The sequence below is a fragment of the Marmota marmota genome, unplaced genomic scaffold, assembly GCF_001458135.2.
Source record: "Marmota marmota marmota unplaced genomic scaffold, marMar, whole genome shotgun sequence".
NCBI lineage: Eukaryota > Metazoa > Chordata > Mammalia > Rodentia > Sciuridae > Marmota > Marmota marmota.
In genome coordinates this window covers 28,650,985-28,673,346 of record NW_026000082.1, presented here as the reverse complement: position 1 = coordinate 28,673,346, position 22,362 = coordinate 28,650,985, and the positions used below count along the sequence as shown (strand labels likewise).

General features: G+C 48.5%; 1 protein-coding gene and 1 long non-coding RNA gene across 3 annotated transcripts in view; both read right to left on the bottom strand.

Moving 5' to 3' along the window:
* Positions 1–4,722, bottom strand: part of LOC125620438 — a 17,550-nt gene extending 12,828 nt beyond the window's left edge. Inside the window, exon 1 of the long non-coding RNA XR_007352108.1 lies at positions 233–4,722. This is a non-coding gene — a long non-coding RNA (uncharacterized LOC125620438). The remainder of the gene's footprint in view (positions 1–232) is intronic.
* A 13,413-nt stretch (positions 4,723–18,135) lies between these two features.
* Smim12 (small integral membrane protein 12) lies at positions 18,136–22,362 on the bottom strand. 2 transcript variants are annotated; one of them, XM_048815788.1, is made up of 3 exons: positions 22,326–22,362; positions 19,144–19,237; positions 18,136–19,057 (listed from the first exon to the last, which is right to left on the bottom strand). In XM_048815788.1, the coding sequence occupies exon 3, from the start codon at positions 19,050–19,052 to the stop codon at positions 18,774–18,776; it is 279 nt and encodes a 92-aa protein (XP_048671745.1). In that variant the 5' UTR covers positions 19,053–19,057; positions 19,144–19,237; positions 22,326–22,362; the 3' UTR covers positions 18,136–18,773. The 2 variants fall into 2 exon arrangements, with proteins under 2 accessions (XP_048671745.1, XP_015340779.1); XM_015485293.2 differs by lacking the exon at positions 19,144–19,237 and having other exon boundaries at positions 22,326–22,356.

Sequence of the window (22,362 nt, the reverse complement as noted above, 5' to 3'; positions counted from 1 at the left end):
TGGGGTGAGGGCAGAAGAGGAGGGGACAAACCATGCAGGGCCTGGACAAACTCTCCAGCACCAGAGTGGCTGAGGATGGGAGGAAGTGCTGTCCTGTATCGGGCCATGTGTGTCCACAGGCATGCGCGTGGCCATTTGTGCTCCTATGGGAGATGGAACCTCCATTGTGTGTGTGACTAAGTTCTATGTGTCTTTTTGTGGAAAATGAAAGCTGAATGACAGCAGGTCTTACCGGCTGCTTCACAGGAGGGTGTTCTGAGAGCCACGAGTTCACAACCATCTCCTCTGGCTTCAGCTCCTCTGGGCTCCAGCCTTGAAGTTCAACTTCCAGCTGACCCTGACACTGCCTGGTCCCCAAGAACACCACCTCTGTGTGCTCCTTTCATGGGTCAGTGATCTGGTCCCAACTTGTGCTGGGGACCGAGTGATGCAGCCAGAACTTTCACTGAGGGCCTTTCCCAGGAAAGAGGAGGAGGGGCTTAGGGACAGTTGGGCCTGGCTCCCAGAACCCAGAACACCTGACTGGGGAGGACACCTCCTCTCAGGAAGATTTCAAACATCTCCAAGACCTTGGCCTAGCCCTTTCTCCCTCCCCTTTGTTTAGTCCCTGTCCCCACGTTACTTTTCAGCTGAACTCTTGAAGCCAGCTCTCCCCTTCCTGCCTTTAGTCTACCCTCCAACCCTGGTAGATTCGTTATCATTCCAACATAGGGAGAGGCCTTTGAGCCAGAGCACGAGTGTTTCCTATCTGATGGGCCTGCTGTCTGGTGCACCCTGGCAGAGGCTGAGTGCCGTCCTTCCTGCCAGGAGGAAAGCCAGCTTTTCACTTTCAACGGGGTAGACACGCACACTGCAGGGGGCAGCGCAGGTGAAACGCTGGTTTTCAGGACTCTAGAAATTTCCAGCCTCTTTCTCCCCTCTCAAGTCTGAGGTCTCCTGTCCACACCTCAGCCAAGAGGCCCTCTCCCTGGCCTTTTGTCTTAAGACAGTGACATATTACCACCGGCCGGGATCTTTGATTCCACCACAGCCCCTCACCAACCTCCCCCTAAGAAACTACACAAGAGCTACTGGCTGGGAGAACCCTGGTTTCATCTGGCCAAGCCGTGCCAGGGATCCCTGACCTTCTGAGTGGGCACCTCTGGTTCCCAGCAGCTATACAAGTTGAAAATGATGGCCCCTGCCTTCCCAGAGGAATGCCTTGAACTCGTAGGATTCAGGAAAGGGAATCAACATTTTCTGAGCCCCCTCGTGTAACTCCTTTAATCAACACAGCGATCTGAAAAGGAATTGCATTTCTGGCAAAGAGGGTTTTCTGGACAAGGTTAAACTGGGATTCAGAGTCAGGTTTTATCTGATAGGTTGAAGGACAGTGTCCCCTCCTCCTAGCATCCATTGACAAGAGCAGGCCTGATGTGGGAGTATGCAGAAGGCAGGGTCCTGGAGAAAGAGGCCAGAGTTTAATACCTTTCCCAGCCCAGCTCCTGGGACCAGGTTGGAACCTTAGAAAGGGAGGGGAGCTGCTGGCAGAGGTCAAGGGCGTCTTTTTCCTGGGAATCTTGTGAGAGAAGCCTCACAAGCCACACTGCTCTGGGGCCCAGTGACAAAGTATGAGCTGGCTTTGGTGAATCTTCTCCCCCCTTCATGGAATTCCAAGTGGTTCCATGTAGTAAGGACCAATGGATATGTGGTGACACTTGCCACCCAAGCTGTCTGCAAGTTTAAGGCCCCTGGGACAGCAATGGATGTGGAATGAAGACACTTTCAGGGACCCTATAGCCTCTCTGTGGCTTGCAGAATGAATTCAATCATGAAATAGTAAGCAATGGACACCTAAGAGTTCTCCAAGCTCAGTAAGTAGGGGGTCACACACACCCGGAGCTATGGGACAGAAACAGTGGGGCATTGGCAAGTGCGATTTCATTTGCATCCACAGGTTGGTGAGGCCAGCAAAACTCACTTCCTGCATACTTTTAGATATGGGGATCAGGCTTATAGATGCTAAGTCTTGTGGAGGTGGCAGAGCCTCACACTGTTTCTATGGTGCCAGCCTACCTGGGACACCATTAATGCCCATTTCCAGAACAAATCCCCCAAATCCTCATAGCCATCCTCTCCTCAGTTCCTTCTCTAAGCCAGCACACTGCCACTAAGAAATCACCATGGCAGAGAGGGCTAAATTCACCCCGTGAACCCCTGCCCTTGCCCAAGAGGCCTTGCCACACCTGTTCTGCTCTCCCTTGTACTGTCATCTAAGGAGTCACATGCCCTCTCAAGGAACCGTGGCCCCATCCACAGGCCATTGCTGACGCTCCCATGTCCTTATCTGACACTTCTTCCTAGCCATTATTCTTCTGGGGACAGGAACTTGGGCCAGTGTATCCCTTCTCTGAGATTTTTGGATAAAGATGAAGAACTCATGGATTATAGCTGTCCTCTCCTCTGATATCTAAGACTTAGGTGCTATCTGTGGCTTGGTTTTCCTTCTGTGGAAGAAACTAGTCTTTAGTTAGAGATCACAGCCAGCTCAGAAGATGCAAAGGTGGGAGATGGGGAGTGCTGTTGACTTGTGTCTGTCACTGAAGGTACCATGTAGACCATTAAAATCTTCTTTCTGCCTGAACAGCACGAGGTGGAATTTGGTTACTTGCCTAAGGTCCTATGTCCAGCCCAGGATAGGAAGGACAATGAGCAGCAGCCCAGGGAAAAGAAAAGCTTGGGGTGGCGGGGAGGGGCACCACCCCCTGTTGGGCTGTCCCTTGGGTTTCTCCCAACAATGGCAGGGGTAGCAACATTGTTTGTTTCTGGAATCAAAGACCCCTCCCCGGATGCCCCCACCTCTCAGCTGGCAGTTGAGTGAAGCAGAGGTGGGAATGGGTGGTAGGGGCACCTTGCCATGCCTGGGGACCACCTTTCTGACCACAACTTCATGTGGCAGGAGGGGAGAGGAAGAGGTCAGATGGGAGGGAAAAGAACAGCTCATACTGGACTAGGGTGGAAGACGATGACCCCAGGCTTGGATGGAGAAAAAGGCTGAGCGACCTCAGACCAACAGAAGCAAGATGGGTTGGGTCCCAAATCAGACCCCCCAATATACAGCCATATCTCTTATCTTGCCTCAGGGCCCCCAACTGTGAAAGAAGCAATCAGAGCAGAATATACTCTGAGCTACAAATCCTTATTACCCCCAAGTATGGGGACAAGTTAACCTCACAAGTGGAATCCCAGACCAGCTCCTGACCTTACCACTTGCCCAGCAGCTCTGAACTCTGCATGTTCTGACTGTCCATGAACCTGCCCAAGGCCTCCCTAAATCTGTCCAACACTAATGGTTCAGTTGCCAGGCATGCTAGGACTTCACTGTTGGTGCAGCTAATGAGAAAGGCCAGAAATCTGACTGGGCAGATAGGGTGAGCTACTCCAAAGGCAAGACCCAGCACACCAGTGAGAGATCTTTAGGGCAAGTTTGATGATCAGAGCAGATTTTGGAATTGCAGTTTCAGAAGACACGTGAGTTCAGAGCAGGAATCCAGTTCACAAGAGCACAGAGGCCTAGCCCAGCTCCTGCAGTGGGGTGAGAGAGGTGACACTGACTAGTCAGTGTCAGGAAGTAAAGCAGGGCTTGTAAACAGCATAAACTGGGAACACGCTGCTGAGGTCAGATGGCTAAGGTCTAGGGGTGCCTAGGACTCACGCACACCAGGCTGCTGTAACAGGGCTGATCCAAGCCCAGCAGCCTGCCGAAGCCCAGGAACCAGGCCTGGCTGGGAGTGCTCATGCTGAGAATGTCAGGGTCAGCCCCCTGCAGTCAAGGGGACTGAGTAAGGAGAGATAGAGTCATGTGCAGGAACTACCATCCATTCTTAGAGGATGAGTGTCTTCTATGGCAGGGTGAGGCCATGTCAGTATCTACAGTGTCTGTGCCAAGGATGGGAGACAAATGCAAGAATATAGAGCTGCAGACAGGTTAAAGGGTCTTGTGGTGGTTGTGGTGTCCCCCCGCCTAATGGTCACAACACGCCTACCTGGGGGCTGTGGCACCTAGGCAACAGTAAGTCAATAAGGCCTGGAGCTGACCTGTCCCTGGCCATGTAAGTCTACTTGGGCAGCTTTCTTGGTCCAGCCTCAGAGGTCCCCCAGCCTTTGAGTGTCAGACTAAGCGCACCAGCATGAAGAGTCCAGTCCTCGCAGACACTCCAAGTGCATAGGGCCACTACTGACTCAGATCTCAGCTTCCCGAACCCCCTGTCCTTGCTAGTTTATTTCCTTCTGCTGACCAGGTTCCGTAGTTAGCCTCTAGCTCAGCATTATGCAACAGGACATTTTGTGCCTACAAGAATGTTCTGACTCGGCTGTCCAAGACCATAACTACCAGGCGCTGTGGCTGCTGAGCACTTGAAAGGTGGTTAGTGGGGCGCTGCATTGTTCATTTTAGTTTATTTCACCTTTAATAGTTACACATGGCTGGGAGCTTCCATACTGAACAGCCCTGCCTGAGCTCTTCCATGCAGTCGGCAGTAAAACCCACTGAAGTCCAAATATCTAACCTTAGCTGTGTGCCTGAGCCATCAGAGCATGGCTGAGGTGACAGAGACAAGGGGGAAGGGAAAGAAAAGGAAGGAAAGCACCCAGATGATATAGCATGTGCATTCTTTTTTCTTTTCTTTTCTTTTTTTTTTTTTGGTACCAGGGATTGAACCCAGAGGTGTTTAACCACTGAGCCACATCCCCAGCCCTTTTTATTTTTTATTTTGAAACAGGGTCTCACTAATTTGCTTAGCGAGGGCTTGCTAAATTGCTGAGGTTGGCCTTGAACTTGCCATCCTCCTGCCTTAGCTTCCTTAGTCACTGGGATTACAGGTGTGTGCTACCGAGGCAGCTGCATGCTCTTATTTCATCCTCACAAAAACCCTGAAAGGTAAATACAGTTAAGACTTATAAGGTGCCAGCCATGGTGATGCCTGTAATCCCAGCAGCTTGGGAGGCTGAGATAGGAGGATTCTAAGTTCAAAGCCAGCCTCAACAAAAGCGAGGTGCTAATCAACTCAGTGAGACCTTGAGGGCTGGGGATGTGGCTCAGTGGTTGAGTGCCCCTGAGTTCAATCCCAGGTAACACCCCCCCCCCCAAAAAAAAAGACTTGTAAAGTGCCACTAACAAGTCTATCTCATCATTGAGGCCAGAGTCAAGACTTGATCCCAAGTGTCTGACTCCAAAGTACACAGTCTCCTCCTATTAATTGAGAAAAGAGAGTGACCCCTTCCCAGAACTGCTGGATTACAGAGCAGGGTAGAGCTCTGGTCAGCAGACATTTCTCCAGCTCCTCTCTCTGAGCTAGCTTCGCCTGCTAGAACCACATTATTTGGCTTGACATGAACTTCCAGAAATCAAACACACCCAGATTCACACATAAGGCACATGACCAAAGAAAAATTATCTGCTGTGTATCCATTAGTGCAGATAATTAACAGTTGATTTGATATTCTTGGCATCAAGGAAGGCAAAGCAATGCTTTTGTTTGGGCTGACATTAAAATACCCCTTCATACCCTGGTACATGCTGATTTGCTCACTCACTGGAGGACCAGATGGTAGGGTCAGAAATGAGCTGGAAATAACGTTGAGAGTAGAGAAGGACATCTAGTGTGTGCCGCCTGCCATCTAATATGTGCTAAAATCTTTAACAGATTCTCTCAAGTAATGGCCATCCCTATGAGCTAGCCAGGACTATCCTCACTTTACAGAGCAGAATTGAAGCTCAGAGTGGGGAGGCAACTTGCGGAAAGTCACCCAGTTGATAGTGTTAGAGAAGGACTTCAAAATCTAGGCCTGCCTGACTTCAAGCCCATTCTAAAACACAGTGGCTCCTGGCAGAGATCTAGAAAACCCACCAAGGCTGATAAAACCCACCAGTGCTAATAAGGTACTAGAATACTTTCCAGATCTATCTGGGGCTATGCCTGAAGTCAGCCTCCTGTGCAGTCACCCCTGCTTCTAGAAGTTCAGGCTCCCACGAGTAGGAGAGGACCCCAGCCCCCAGCCCCATTGTGCAATCAGTGACAATGAGAGGCAGGCGTCCCCTTTCTTACCCACCACTTTCCTCCCCACCCCGCAGGGTGCTGCCAGTTCAGCACAATAGCACATTCTGTTTCCAAGAGCCTCTGCTGGCGCCCCCAGCCTTTTGCAACCCCTCCAGACAATGGCAGGGCCCAAAAGGCCTGATAGCCAGTGACAAATGTATGTGAATGACCAGCTCACAGGAAGTGGCCTTCAATAGTCCGATAGCTTCCTGTATCCTGACATTGTGAAGGCCCACTTCCTGTGCTGTCTCCGAAAATACAGCTAGGCAAAGCTGGGGGTAGGGGCTGAGGCAGGGTTTCCCTGTCTTTCCCTTGGTCCAGGCTCATCTCCAATATTCAACACTGTCCCCTAAGGATGCCACCAATCTCAGCTGAGTTCTGATTCGAGGGTGAATTCCTGGCTGGCTTCTGACCAGTGGCTCTGACCACCTCTTGGCCAAACCCCACCCAAGCCCAGCCAGAACAAAACGACCTATTTTTAAAGATTTCACAGGCTTCCTAGATCTCACCCGCCTACCCCCTGCCTTTCCAGGACCTCAGGCCTCCACTGCTGGGAAAGACTTTCTCATGTCTACTCCATCCCTCTCTGCTGCACACTGATCACGTTTCCTGGTGTTCACTGGTCACTCTGCTCTGAACGATAACCTTCATGCGGCTCACAAAAACGTATTGAGTCACCCTTCAGCTTTATCTTCCCAGAGTGGATAATCACAGTTCCTTCAGCTTCCTCCACATTGCAAAAAGCAAAGTGAAGCAAGGGAGCAGGAAGCAGGAGGCCCCTGCAGGGCTTGGGAAAAGGTTTACCCAGGTTGAGCCTCCCCTGCACCTGGCCTCCCAGCAGAAACTGATCACCAAGACCCAGAACACCCACCAACTGTCAGGAAAGCTGAGCAAGAGGGAGAGCTGATGCCTTCTATGGAGTTGGGCACTGTGCTGAGAACTTGCCTCTCGGTTAGCTGAAGTAGGTAGAAAATCACCACATTAAAGATGAAGACACAGAGAAGCTAAGTGGCCCGTGGACACCCAGCTAATGAGAGAGACAACCACATAATCCACTAATAAGAAGTAGCCCGAACTACACACAGCCCTGCTTGACACTGAGAGTCAGGTTTAGATAAAGGGTGTGGAGAAAGTACCATATGTCCCCTCCTCTTACATCTGCTCTTAAGAACCCCATCCCCAACACATCCACCAAATCTTTGTCCTCCCCCACCTTCCTGGCACTGGAGAAACACCCCTGGAGAGGGGCAGGTGGCTGCTCCAGATCTGCCAGAAGCCCTTCTCTAGGGATATTGTTCTCCACTCAACTGAGCAGCACTCAGGCCATTGTGGCTGTCTGTGTTGGGAGGGTCAGTGTAAGAGGAGGGGACAGGTCAGAGGTGACAACCCATTCAATTCCTCCTAGCCACTGGAGACCTGAAAGCTATGGCTCAGCCAGCCAGGAGTGTGGAGTGCACAGGAATGGGGGAACTGGAAGGAGTGCCTAGGTCTCTGAACTGGAAGGAAGGAGGAGCAGGCCCTCTCCTACTTTCCCACCCTCCACCGTCCAAGGAGAAGAAAGGCAAAGGACACAGAGAAGTCAGGAAGGACAGCCAGCTTCGCTGGGAGCAGAAAAGAGATCCAAAGCCAGCAGACCTAGGCTCTCATTCCTGCAAGACCAACTCTTGTCCAATGTGTGACTGGGGCAGTTAAATAGCCTGAGTCTCAGTTTCCTCCTCTGTAAAAATAGCAAAAACAATCCCTGCTGTGCAAAGCTCTCAAGAGGATTGAATGGAATCCCATGAGCGTCCAGCCTGGTGCTCAACCTGCAGTTCAGTGAGCAGTTTCCCTTTTCTTTTTTCCCAGGACTTTTCTGCCTTAGCTTCCCAAGATGACAAGGTCCACAGAATTCGGGTAGCCACCCTCTGACCCTTTTCCAAGATGCCGGGAACCTCTGCAAGCTTGGGATTCGTGGGACTCGCTGGGCAGGCCCCTCCTGCCTCTCTTGGATCCTGGTTGATAAGAAACCTCATGAGGCCTAGGACTACTGACCCAGTGGGAGACACAGAGAACTGGGGAGGGTGGTGCCCCATCAGAGGCCCCTGAAATGACCCTCAGCCTGCCTTGTGGGGCTGCATGAATAATGGCCAATTCCGACTCCCACCACACTGCTGAGCGGCTTCCCCACCTGCCCTCCTTACCAGGAAACTCATGAGCTCAGGGAAAATCAACCCCATCAGGCAGGTGAAGTCTTCTGGAAAAAATAATAGAAGAGATGTTTGGATTCTCCATGCTGTTTCCACCACTCCCTGCCCAGCAGGGGACACAGAATGCTGAAGAGCTCAGCTAAAACAAAGGTGGCAGCCTTACCCCTTCAAAGTCAGTGTGCCACACTGGGAGATCCCGGGCCACAGCCTGGAGGCAGAAGGATGTCCAGGTTCTGATAAGGCAGGGGACGGACAGGACGCTGTCTGGTCCCTGACTATTCCTTCGCCCCAGAGTCCACAGGGATCACCAGTTCACACAGCCTTCCAGCCTCAGGCATTTAGTTCCCACCTGACCTCTTGGGGAGAAGAGGAGGAGGACCCAGTATTAGCCTCACCTAAAGGCCAAGCAAGCAGCCAGGGACCAGCAGGCCTGCCCTCAGTAGGCCCATACCTTACCTCATGGTTGCTGTCCCCACTCTGCAGGTTTCCCCAGGGGAAGCCCCTTCCATGCTGCTGTCATCTATCCTCCTGTCAGGGACTCAGATGGTGAAGACCTAAACCCCACCTCCTCAGCAGGTGGCTATACTCAAGAAGGTATCCTTTGTAACTCTGACTGAGTTTAAATGGGGCCATAGGGTGGACCCTAATCTAATCTGCCTGGTGTCCATAAGGAGAAATTTGGACACAGAGACAAAGGCTCAGGGGTGCTCATGCACAGAGAGAAGACCATGTGAAGAGGGCAGGAGGTTGCAAAGTCAAAGACAGCAGACAGGGTGTGGTGGCATACTCATAGTCCCAGCTACTCTGGAGGCTGAGGTGGGAGGATCACTTCAACCCAGGAGTTCAAAACCAGCCTGCGCAACAACAACAACAACCAAATGCCAGGCAGGAAGCCTCAAATAAAACCAACCCAGTGAGGCATGGTGGCACACACCTGTAATTACAGTGGCTCAGGAGGCTGAGGCAGGAGGAACATGCGTTTAAAGGCAGCCTCAGCAACTCAGTGAGGCCCTAAACAACTTAGCAAGACCTTGTCTCAAAATACAAAATAAAAGAGGGGTTGTGGCTCAGTAAGTAGCTAAGCATCCCCACATTCAATCCTTAGTACCAAAAACAAAAATAGAAGCCAACCCTGCTGGCAACTTGACCTTGGACTTCAGCCTCCAGAACTGTGAGAAAATAAACTTTTTGCTGTCTAAGCCACTCATTCAGAAGTGTTTTGTTATGGCAGCCCTAGCAAACAAAGGCCTCCTCCCTGACTTGTCTGGGAGGTGAAGAAGGGTCTGGGAAGACTTCCTCCTCATGCACACCCAGCTGTGTGCTATCCTCACACTGGGATAGCACTCCAGGAGCCCGATAACCCAGGCAGGGCCCTTTCAGCTCAGCCCACCCCTCACTACCCAGCTTCTACCAGGCCAATCAGTGAGCCAACCAAGTCAGGACCGTGTGGGTGTTGGGGACCCAGCTAGAGCTGGTGGACACTGCAAGGTACCAAGGTTGTGCAGAACAGAACTATGGTGGCAGTGAAATGGGCAGAGAAGCAACAAATGGCAGGGTCAAGGATTTCAGCAGTGAGGACCATGGCGTTCCCCGCATTCCCTAGCCCTCTGCCACAGCATCACTACGGGCCTGCTTCCCCTCTATGCTCAGGCACCCCTGCCGAGAACCCAGAGACCTGGGCCCTGAAGTGAGGCTAAATGCATGGAATGAGGGAAATTCTACTAATCACGGTAACCAGCTTTCCCTAAGTGCTAACTGAATGGGACACCCTGTTCCGAGGGCCTTGGTGTGTAGACCTGAAAAAAACCCTGGAAGAGAAGCAGTGCACTAGCTCCATTTGGCAAGTGAGATTGAGACACTGAGAAGTGAAGTGGCTTGCCAAGAGCACAGAGCAGTAAGTGGCAGTGCCAGGCTATGGACACAAACATTCTGACTCCAGAGCAGTTTCTTGGAGGGGGTTGGGGGAGGGCATGGATTTGAGCCTATAGAGACCCCAGCATAGAATGTGAGAAGAGAGGCAGCTAGGGACAGGGCTTTAGGGATAACAGCAGCTGAACAATCCCCCTTGTCATCAATTGAAAAAATGATAAACACACAGAACTCTGTCTGTGGGAAAGACCGTGACCTTCTACCCTCCTGCACGTGAGGAAAACAACTTGGAGAGCATCAAAGGGCCAGAGCTACCCCTAGAGTTGGTCTTGGGTCTGCACTCTGGGAAATGAAACCAGAAGGGGCAGGAAGAGCAGGCTGCAGGCTGCTTCAGAGTTCAGTCAGGGGAACCGCTGGCCACAGGGCTGTGGTGGCGCCTGATGGCCAGCAGGCACTCAAGGGTGTTTCCCAGTCATCACGTCAGCCACTCTGCAGGCCACAAGCTGACCTTGGTTTGGTGAGATGACAAGAGCAGCTGGGAAGTAGAGAGGGCATGGGACGGCATGGCCAGCTCTGCCAAGAACCCTACGTTATCTGGGGTGAGCCATTTCCTGCTCCAGGCCCCAGGTCCCTGCTGTTGGCATAAGGACAACCAGAGCTCTTTCGTCTACTTGAGTTCCTCCAGGATGAGGGCAGTGAAAAGATCATTTCACATAAATACAAGAAGTCTTGCGTTAGTGTGATTCTGTTTTGTTTGGGGGCTAGAGGTGGAGATCAGGCTTGTGCGTGCTGAGTACAAGCTTCACCACTGAGTCACAGCCCAGCCAAAATGCAGATCCCAGAGCCCAGCCCCAGGTTTACTGAGTTAGAACCTCTGAAGGGAGGAGCAGAAACCTGTCACCCCCTCTCTTAAATGTATTTATTTATTTATTTATTTTGGTGCTGGGGATTGGAATGGAGGGTCTCCTGCATGTAAAGTGTACATTCTACTACGGAGCTACACTATTCCCAACCCCTTTCCATCAGCTTCTTGATGAAATGGAAACCAGAGCCTGCCCTACCTGTTCATGAGGCTTCTCAGCCTCACCTGCCAGCCCACCCCAAGCTCTCAGGCCCTCAGTTGGAGGAAGACACTAGGGGAAAATGAGGTACTCCAGCCGCTAGGGCTTCCCAGGCAGGTGCTCCTGCCTGCACCCACGATTTCCTTCTCCCCGAGGGCTGCCCAGGGGTCTGAGGCCTGGTGAGCGCTCCACCTGCTGAGTGCATTAAGCAGTTCCCTGGGCTCAGACCCAAGGGCCTTGCTGGATTCCTTGGAGTTTTCCCATCCACCCCGCTGAGCTACTGTAGGGCTTTGATCACTGCTACACGAAGGGTTTCCTGAATGCTTTCCTGAGGACATTGTTCCCCACTACAGAGTCATCAGGGTCAAATTCATCATGGCTGTGCTGGTCCAGGTCCTACCCAGTGGAGAAAAGCAGCCCTCTGCCCAAGGCCCACTTCCCCTGGGAAAATTAAGCCAATGTTTTCTCTTAGGGAAGGCAAAGCAGCAGTGAAACAGCTGCCATTAGCTCCAGGCTAGCAGGCCCCTCAAAGCACAAACCTGGTACCCTGTTGCCTTACCCTTCAGAGAGCTCTCCACCCCCACCCCCACTACCTGTTCCCTCCCAGAATCACACTCAAGGGCCTCTTTCACATTTATTGACAATGACAATGTATGAGACCTGCAAGGGACAGTGGTAAGACTTGGTCCCTACTCTCAAGTAACTCACAGTCTAAGGAAACTGATGCACCGTAGTCATGGTCTCTGGGAACAAATGCCACAGTAGAATGAACACAGGGCTGGAGAAGCAGAGAGAGAAAGGCAGTCGCTGCTCGGGGAAGTCAGGTGTGGACCCACATGGTAAATCTTGTAGTATAACTAGGGTTCGCCAGGTAGCTGAGGAGGCAAGAACCAAGGAGGCCCATGCACAGACAGGAGGCACCAAGGTTTGAAGGAGCACTACATATTGAGGAAATTGCAAAAAACAGGTTCTGCCCTCAGGTAGTGAGAGAGAGAAAGCTGAGGAGGTGCAGGCAGGAGCACCTGCCTGGGAAGCCCTAGGTGATTTGGGGCAAGATGGTGAAAAATCTTACCTGGCACCAGGGTTCTTGACAAGGTAGGCAAGAGGAGCCAGAAGGTCTTCATGGAATAACCTCAAACCACTGTTTTAGAAAGAAAATGCTGGTAGAACAGGAATGTTCAGGAAAAGATCAAGAGTTTAGGCAAGAGAAGATGAGGGCCTAAAGCAGGGGAGTGAGATGGATTCCAGATGTAGGAGTGGGTCACCACAGGGTGGCACTGGAGTCCATGAAGAGGACAGTGGGAGGAGGAAGTATCAAAATGATGTGAGCAACAGAAGAGATGCTCTGTGCCAGAGCCTGTGTCAGGTGTTTTATAAACATTATCTCAGTCTTCAGTACCTCTGAGAGGTAAGCAGAATTAGCCCTGCTTTACAGATGCTGCGCTACAGTTTAAGTCACATGAGTAGATCACAGAGTTGGGTTTCACACCCAAGTCAACACTTTTAACTATCATACTATACAGTAAAACAAAGCAGAGATGCATAGTATCTGTTCCAGGTTATGTACAGGGCACTGCTTTGAAGCTTAGGGGAGAATTCAGAACTAGAAATGTATGTGCGAGTCATCAAGGCAGAGACAGGAAGTGGCTGAAGCCACAATGAGGCTAGGATTGCCCAACAAGGAAGCAGAGGCAAAAATGAAGCTGGGAGTTGATCATGTTTAGAACAGGGGAGAGAAGCGGACAGACACAGAGATGGTGGTGACGTCAGGGAGAAGTCCATGGAGAGAGTGCCGCAAACTACAGAGCTCAAACATGACCAAGGAACGAAGAGACCAGATTTACTATCACAGAGGCTTTTAGCCAAGACGGCCTCAGCACTGCAGTGGCAGGGGCAGGAGCAAGCAGCACAGCTAAGAGAGCTGTAGAGTTGGGGACTCAGGGAGCCTGTTTAAAAAGGATTACTTCGGGCTGGGGATGTGGCTCAGTTGTAGAGCGCTTGACTAGCATGTGTGAGGCGCTGGGTTTGATTCTCAGAACCACATATAAATTTTAAAAAAATAAAGATCCACTGACAACTAAAAACATTAAAAAAAAAAAAATGATCACCTTGAAGCATTCCAGATTGTGTTGCATCCAGAACCCACAAATGGAGAGTGCCTGGAGTGAGCTATACAAATTGCTCCAGTTGCACTTGGCAGTGCAGGCTCAGAAGGAAATAGGACAGTGGAGCCAGGGCACACCTGTAATCCCAGCAACTTAGGAGGCTGAGGCAGGAGGATCATAAGTTCAAGGCCAGCCTCAGAGACTTAGTGAGACCCTGTCTCAAAATAAAAAATTAAAATTATATGCTAGGGATGTAGGTTAACAGTAAAACCCTTCTGGGTTAAATCCCCAGTACCAAAAAAAGAAAAACAATGGATAGTGGAGATGGAGGTGGATGTGAAGCATTTGGGGCAGTGAGAGAGGGCATAAGGCAAATACCTTGGACTCTTCCAAAATGTCCATGCCCTTGCCAGGATGCTAAACATTTTTTTTAAATCTCAATAATTTAGAAGGCCCATTTGCCATTGTTTAAAGCCATGGTTTTATGTAAAAGTGGCTTAACAGATAATGTTAACAAATTTAATTAAAAAAGAATACACCAGGCTGGGGGTGTGGCTCAGTGTAGAGCACTTGCCTAGCATGCATGAAGCCTGGGTTCAGTCCCCAGCACAAAAAAAAAAAAAAAAAAAAAAAAACAATTTTTAAGCACATGAGAGGCACTGCTGGAAGAGGATGAAAACAGATACACCAATTAATAATTATTCTTTGCTCTTCACACTGAATCCTCCAAAGACTTCTATTTAACAAATCCTTTTAAAAGACACCATGTACAGCAAAGGAATAAAAGAGCTTGTATTTATATTTTATTGTTCAGATTGGCTGCCATCCCACTTAGATAAAAGAGAAGTTTTACTGGGTCAGCACATCCAGCCCTTGCATGTCTTCAAAGTACCCAAATCGGCTTCTCTTCCTGTGCTACCAGCAGGGAACATTTTAGCACCCCATTTTGCAGGCTAGGAAACCAAAGGCCAGGAGAAAGGATAGCATCCCCAAGCCTCCCAGTTCTCTTGCCTTCAAGTCCAAGGCTCTGTCTTCCCATTCTCCTGATCCATGACCTCTTGGGTCAGAACACCTCTGGATGACTTACTCCCCACTTCTCACCTCTTGCCTTTGCAGACCACACTGTGGAGTACTACTCAGTAACCAGGTCTAAAGGCTGCAGTCCCCCGGGTCAGCTTGGTTCTTAGGAAAGCCAGTCCTTTCCATAACTATTCCTAAGAAGCCCTCAACCACCAGGCCTATGAGGGTCCTTGGGGTCACCAGCTGAGATCGCTCTCTTCTCCCACTCACCAGGGTCACAATCGTACATGTAACAACTGCAGGAAATATAGGCATTCCCTGCAATAAAAATTAAAGCAGCTAACACTCACTGAGTACCTACTAGTTGCCATGGGCTGTGCTAAAACTTCACATACACTACCTTATCCTCCCTCAAACCACCTCCAAAAAGTCTTATGTTTTTCAAATGAGGATACTGAGCTTCAGAAAGGCTTCAGTGACTTGACCAAGATCTAGTTGTTGAAACATTGTTCATAACTCAATCTGCCAACCTCCAAAACCCATTTTACTCTCATTCTACCACACTGCCCTGGCTCAGCACTCCACAAATACGTAGAGACCCACTCCAACATGGATGAGGACAAGCGAGGCAAGGCAGAGCCTCTTCATCCCAGCTGACTGCCCCCAACCCACACTTCAGTGGGACTAATTCCATGCTGTTTCATTTGGCCAACAGTCCCACCAGCCCAGGGCCTTGGGAAGCCGACAAGAGTCCAAGGGCTCTCTGGAAGGTTTGTCCTGGCAGCTACCCAGCTGACATGCTAACACAGCAACAGGCACAGGAAAGGGTCGAGAGTGGAAAAGCACCAGACACTGAGCCGCTGAGGGCAGAGAAGTGATTCCTGCCGTGCTCAGACAGGATAACCCTGCTCCAAAGCCACCACCATCACGGGGCTAATTAAAAAAAAAAAAAAAAAAAGAACCTAGGGGAGTAGAGGACAAGCAAAGAGCTCCAAGCTCAGCCACTTAATAATGTGTTTCAATGAACTGTGACTGTGGGACCAGTAAGAGAGGGTCACATGCTTTCAAGGTGAATCAGCAAACATGGAAGAAAACCAGTCCATACCCTGATTCACCCCAGCAACCATGACTTGTCTCTACCTACATCTACATTAGCCCTGCTACTTGATGTCACCTGCACAGAAGCAGGAGAGCATGCACAGCCACTACGGCAGTAGATCTCAGCCAGTCCGTGGGAAAGAAAGATCTAGCTGAGAATATTAATAGACTTGCTGGAGGCAGAAATTCCGCCAGGATTTGCCCTAGGAAATGAAATTATTTAAAAGGGGGCACAATCAAAGTGAGCCTGAAGAAGGGAACAACTTGCATTTCCAAAGATAGCGCTTCCTTAGCAAGGCACTGGTAGGAGGCATACCAGCAGAGACAGGGTTGTTTTAAAATATCTGAAAATCTAAAAATGTCTCTGGGAAAATCTTTTTCTATCATTTATGTGGCTTTCCTTCCTCAAATGTTTTGCTTAGGTTGATATTAAACTGCGCATGTGCAGGAGACCCAAAAGTGTTCAATGGAAACCAATTATGGGACCTGATATTTGTTACAAGTTGTTAGACAACTAAAAAAATGAATTAGGCCATGTCATTAGCAGAGGGGCTTTTTGTTGTTGTTGTTCCAATGCTGGGGATGGAACCCAGGGCCTCACACATGCCAGGCAAGCAGTCTACAAGCTACATCCTGAGAAGGGCATTTTGAAAGATCACTAATTGGCAGCCCCTAGCCCAATTAACCCTGCAAGTGTGTTAGCATGCTTAATTTTTTTTAAAAACAAACTGTCACATTTTTAAAAAAACAAAACAAAACAGAAGTTTTCACAAATAAAAAAATTAAAACTCCATTGAATTTCCAGCATTTTTGAGGAAAAAAATGGAAAATCTCAGTGCCAGTGCAAGCAGCACAAATTGAAAGCTGAATCACTACTGCCCCCTCTAGGCAGGGCTGTACTTTCCAGTTCCCAGCCAGACTAGCCTACTGTTCACTTGTCCTCTGATTGACCTGTAGGCATCAAGTTTGCTCCTGGTTTAGCCCCCTGGAGCGATCCCAGGCCTGGTAATGCTCAAGTCTGCCACAGGGTGGCAGCACCGGTCTGTCATGAGGCATGCCACAGGTGGTCAGTAACCAGAAGCTGAGTTTAGCAGATCCTTTCAGAACCCTAATTTTACAGAAGTAGCAATCTTCTCCCATACTCTTCATGGGATTCCTTCCCTGGGAGACAACAGCAGCTCAGTTCAACATCCCCACCTGGCCTCAGCAACACGGAGGGGAAGTCATTCACTGGATTTGCTTCCTCCTCTCCATAGCTGGCATCTCTACCTGTTGAGGAATTCCAGCCTCACCTACCAGTTAAAACCATCAGGTTCTGGGGAGAGAGAACCTGATAAGCTGGGCAAGGACGCAGATTCCCTCTTTGTCTAGTGCTCATTACTTACAATCCCCTTGCTCACTTAGGTGGTTCACCACTCTGCTTCATGAGGCAACATGATCCTATGCCTGTTCCAGCCCTCTACTCTGCAGCCTGTACAATCCCACTGGCAACATCTTAAGTGATAACATTCTGCATAAACTCCTACAGTCTTCTTGGAAAGACATTTAGTTAACTATGCACAGAAACCCTCAAAATTTGTTAATTCTTTTATCCAAATACCATTTACTCTTCCTACTATTAACTCAAAAATGCAGGGAAAGCCTTGTAAAAGATCTTCATTGCAGTATGTAAACTTGTGAACAAACAATTCAAATGTCCACCAACAGGGAATCTTTAAAATAAACTTTTGCCATACTCCCACTTGATGGGCAATTATGCAACTATTAAAAACAAACAGGAGGGGCTGGGATTGTGCTCATCTAGCACATGCGAGGCACTGGATTCTATCCTCAGCACCACATAAAAATAAATAAAATAAAGGCATTGTGTCCAACTACAACTTAAAAAAAAAAAAAAAACAATTATAAGTGGTGGGGTTGTGGCTCAGTGGTAGAGCTCTTGTCTTGCATATGTGGGGCACTGGGTTCAATCCTCAGCACCACATAAATAAATAAAATAAAGGTACTATGTCCATCTATAACTAAAAGAAATTTAAAAAAAAATTATGATAACCACAGGATATGATTTTAAGAAACAATATGTAACCAGGTATGGTAAGGCATGCATGTAATCCCAGCTATTTAGGAGGTGGAAGCACGAAGGTGACCAAATTTTAGCAAGACCCTGGTCTCAATGCTAAAAAGGGGGGCTAATGGTATAGCTCAGTGGTAGAGTGCTTGCCTAGCTCGTGAAAAGCTCTGAGTTCAATCCCCAGTAACTGAAAAAAAATTTAAAAACAAGAAAAACGTGAAAAAATAATAAAGTAAATTATATCTTTAAAAACTAGACTAGTGAAGATATCAAAAGGTTAACAGTAGTTAGAGCACTGAGAGCATGGGTGACCTTCTTTAATCCCTACCAAATTTTCTCTAACGTGCATATATTACTTTTCAAGAGAAGGGTGTCGTGTGTGGTATGTGCGTGCATGCATACACACATCCATCTTCTGTACTTGGACTTTAGATGATGCTATAGCCTCTTGTTGTCATGGTAAAAAGGCTCTTGGGAACCTGGGCCTCTGGGATTCACAGCAACTACCAAGGCTGTGAACCACCTGAAACAAGGCTTCCAGGCCCCTGGGAGTCCTTGAACACCACTATTGTCCCACCTGAATGCCTGAGCTTCCTAACTCCTAAGGAGATGCCAAATGCCTCTAGAAGATAGGATTCAATCAACAGGTGCTCAGTTGCCACTTTAATCAAGGTTTTCATTACACATCAGTGAGGAGTGGAAGACAGTGATTGTTTTCAAGCAAATTCACCAGGCACATGTTCCTCCCTGTCCCAAGGTGAGCAGCCTGAGCTTCTGACAACAGAAAAATGCTTTCCTTCCCTGGGGAATCCCATTCCTGAGCTAACAGAATTTCTGAAAGAATGAACATGAAAGAGGGTGAATCAATTGAGGAAGCCAGGGAGATTTTTGAACTTTTCCCAGTGCAAACTAGAACTTGACATGTGTGGACCCCTCTTAAAGGCAACATCCAAATCCCAGCCCTCCCACCTGAGACCAAACCATCTCCCCAGGTAGTCTGAGAACCAATGTTCATTCCATAACAGTCCTCTGTGCAGTGCACCCACGTAAGCCCAGAAGCCTGAGCAGTTGTGGACCTCATTCAACAGATGCAGCCTTCCTCTTTGCTGGCCCCTCAGCTGCTGTTGTGCCTGCCTGGCCAAAAAGGAACAGCCAGTACAGTGTGGTTGTGGGGTGCAGGAGAGGCCAGAATAAGCAGCAAAGCAAATCAGATGTATGTTCTGGGGCTGGGTCAACATGGCAGAACCAGTCTCAGCCCTGTGGACCATATGGCCCTATGTCCTCCATTAGTTCTTCTCTGGGCGGTTTCTGTTCAGGACAGCTTTAGGAGCAAACTCCAGCTTGTCCTTAAGGCTCACCACCTGAGTGTGGTCCTTGCCCAGCAGCTCATCCAGCTTACGATCCTCCCGGCGCTCTGAGATGCTCTTTTCCTCCTCCATTGGCTGGGGATCCTTTCCCCTGATGAACCATTCCAGGTGGTAGCCCACAGCCCCGACCACGAAGGCCACAGGGAATGTGACATAGGGAGCATAGGTACGCACCACGGTCCAAAACACAGGCCACATGACATCTGCAGCAGAGCATAAGGTAGAATTAGGGAGAAACAAACACCTACAACCCACCAGATATCGACAACCCACAGGGCACACCACTTACCAAGTTTCCTGGCACCATTTACTGAGCAGCCAGCTGCTGCAGAGTAATGCCAGAGGGTACTATGCTTTATGCACAGTCAGGTCCCTGAAATAATCTAGGAAATTTTGAAATATTCAATTATTAGGGAAGAGGGAAAGAATCTTTATCCCATGCACCATGCACCTACGCATGGCAGTGCTCCCCACAAGGGGACCTCTGAGCGTCAAGCCTTTTGTGGACCACAGCCCTGCAAACCCTCCAGTTTGCCAACATATTAGGAAGGGAAAAACAGCCTTTCTCTGTTCTACAAAATAGACAATGACCATATACAATCCCACTGTCATCTCCTACCTCCTCAATAAATGAGAAAATAGTTCCACTTCCTCATGTAAAGTACAAGGAGCATATCAAAACAGCCCAAACCATAATCTATCACCTAACTGTTCTGGGTGTGAGATAAATAAAGGTTTTAATCCTATTCTGAACTTGATTTTCTAACACTGTAGTCTATACTTCCCAAATCTGCTGGTCAAACCTTCTTCAAAATATACTATCTTCAATCAAACTCATATCCTTACATTTGCATAGTAAGCTCCTAAAAATATCACAAACCATTATATACTCTGGGCATCACAGGACCCAGGACTTGAAAATTCTCTGTAAAAAACACTGTACAAGGCATGGCAGAAAATAAAAGGGGCGGAAGTGTACTAGGGCCTCCTGAAATGAAACATGACAATGCCAGAGTAATGTAAAAACACACAAATTTCCAGGCACAGTGTCGCACACCTATAATCCCAATGGCTCAGGAGCCTTGGCAGGAAGATCAGGAGTTCAAAGTCATCCTCAGCAACTTAGCAAGGCCCTAAGCAACTTAATGAGACCCTATCGCTAAAAAAAAATATAAAAAGGGGCTGGAGATGTGGCTCAGTGTTTAAAGCACTGCTGGGTTCAATCCCAGGTACCAAACAGACGTACACGCACGCACACACACACAAATGGGCTCACTTTAATGGCCATTTAGTGACAAATGATTATTATTGATACTAACCAATGAAGTCCCAAGTTATCAATTCTATAAACATTTCAATGATATTGACACAAGATTAAAATAGGTTGGAAATCATACTCTAGAGCTCATAAATCCTTTGTGCATATATGTGAAATACACATATATGTATTTTTTCAAATGATATAATCATTCACCTATTTCATTTCTCAAAAGAGTAAACTTCTAAAAACAATAATTACTTCAAAGTTACCAGAAGCGGTATATTTGTTGCTCAATTTTAAGTTTTCATAGGTGTTCCACACCTTGGACAATGGAACAAAATGGGTTTTCAGTTATCAAAGATCATTCACAATTATAATAATGATGGCTACTACTTATTAAGCACATGTTATAGCTAGGCTTGGGCTAAGCACTTTACATAAACTATCTCTTTTATCCTCATCTCTACCCTAAGATAGATGGCATTATCAGAGGGTTAAGTAACTTGCCCAAAAGCCCCAACTAAAAATATGTCTGTGCTCGTGTGGATATTTCCCCAGCCTATCTCTGGACTAGAGTAACAATCAAAATCTCACCAAAGAAAAGATAATCCATTCTTTCATTCTCTCCCTTTCAGAATCCAAGTGTTCTGTGGACCTAAGACTATAATGGACCATCATGGGGGCAGAAAACTGCAGCAGCTTCAAGAATCCCTTCCTAGTCCTTTGTCTCAGCACCAGACCCTACCCTGGACAACTTATACACTAGTCATCATCTGGCCCTCACAATGTCTTTGTGAGGTAGCCCATATTTTTGTCTAAAGCCATAAAGGCTAAGAGACATTGTTAACTTGCTCAAGACCACTAGAAATGATAGACCCATGATTTTAAGCCCAGATCTCTCTAACTTCAAAGCCTGTGCTTTTCTGGTGGAAAGAACACACTGCAGATCCTGTATGGATTCTGTCCAAATTCTGGACTTAGGAAGAGCCTCCTGCAGTTTTTCCCCATTAACTTAGCATTTCATTACCTAGAAATGCTTCCCTTTTTGCAAATTGATATACTGAGAAATTTGTAAAATTCTTAAGACATTGTTAAAAGAGACACCCTGAAGAATCCCAAACCTAACACGTCTCCATTTTATTTCCTGTCATTTAAGCAAATTCCCTCTTTTTAAGCAAACACTTTTTCTAAACAGCAGCTCCACTGAGCTTTCCAATCTGTCCTAAAACATACCAATCACAAGTCTACAACTAAAAGTCTCTCAATACAAGGTCTGTCTCCCTGCTTGTGTTATAGTCATTCCCAAATAAGTCAATTTATTCATTTATTTAACACTTATAACCATGTTCTCTGTGTGGGCACTGTGCTGGCTTGCTCTACTTGTCTGCATTTCTCAAAACACCTTAAAGTTCTTAAAGAGCAATGACCAGTCCAGTCCCACTATGTCCTATCCATCCCTCCACCTCTCCCAACCTCCTTGGCACAAATTGGTCAAGGTGGGGGAAGCTTGAACGAATTCACTGTATGAATGACAGATTGCTCAAGCAATTCACTAGGGTAAAACCACAGCAGTCATCCACCCACCCTCAAAAGGTGGCAGGAACACAGCAGATGTCTTTGCTGATTAAACGAAAACTAGAGATTCCATGGAGTCAACCCCAGGGTATCGAAATGCAAGAGGCAGAAGTGTCTCTCAAATACTGTCACTACTATTTCCAATAGAGGAATAATGTATGCAATATAGATCAACGGTCTGCCAAGAAACCTGGGCCTGGGCCCCATAGGTCCAGTGAGACCCGAAGATGCACTCCCAAATTGGAAAACTGCTAAGGACAGAGGGGGCCTCAGAAGGTGGAAGAATGAGCTCTCAAAGCCACTCGAGCCCAGCCAGGGTTAGAAGCACAAGTGAGGTCAAGGTCCAGACAGCTACCCTCTTTCCTCCGTCCCACCATACACTTGGCCCTGTCAACGTCTATCCTCACTCAGGTGCCTGAGGCCAAGAAACCCGCAGAAGGCCGGTTGGGCTCCCAGACTCTGCAACCAAGCTCCGGGAAGGGAGGGCTCCGTTAGGCCGGGCCTGCGCGGGAGCAGAAACTCGCTATCACCCTTCCCCTAATTCAGAGGTCGCGGCCCGGAGCCGTCATCGTGGAACGGGCGGCCCCGGAAGCCGCTCCAGAGAAGGTAACTGCCCTCCGGGCCCGCGTGCTCACCTACGGCCCAGCCCGCACTCCTCGGCCTGGCCCCGCT

What these genes read in the sequence shown, in the direction of transcription:
- Smim12 (XM_048815788.1), bottom strand. Translation starts at nt 19,052, where the DNA reads ATGTGGCCTGTGTTTTGGACCGTGGTGCGTACCTATGCTCCCTATGTC.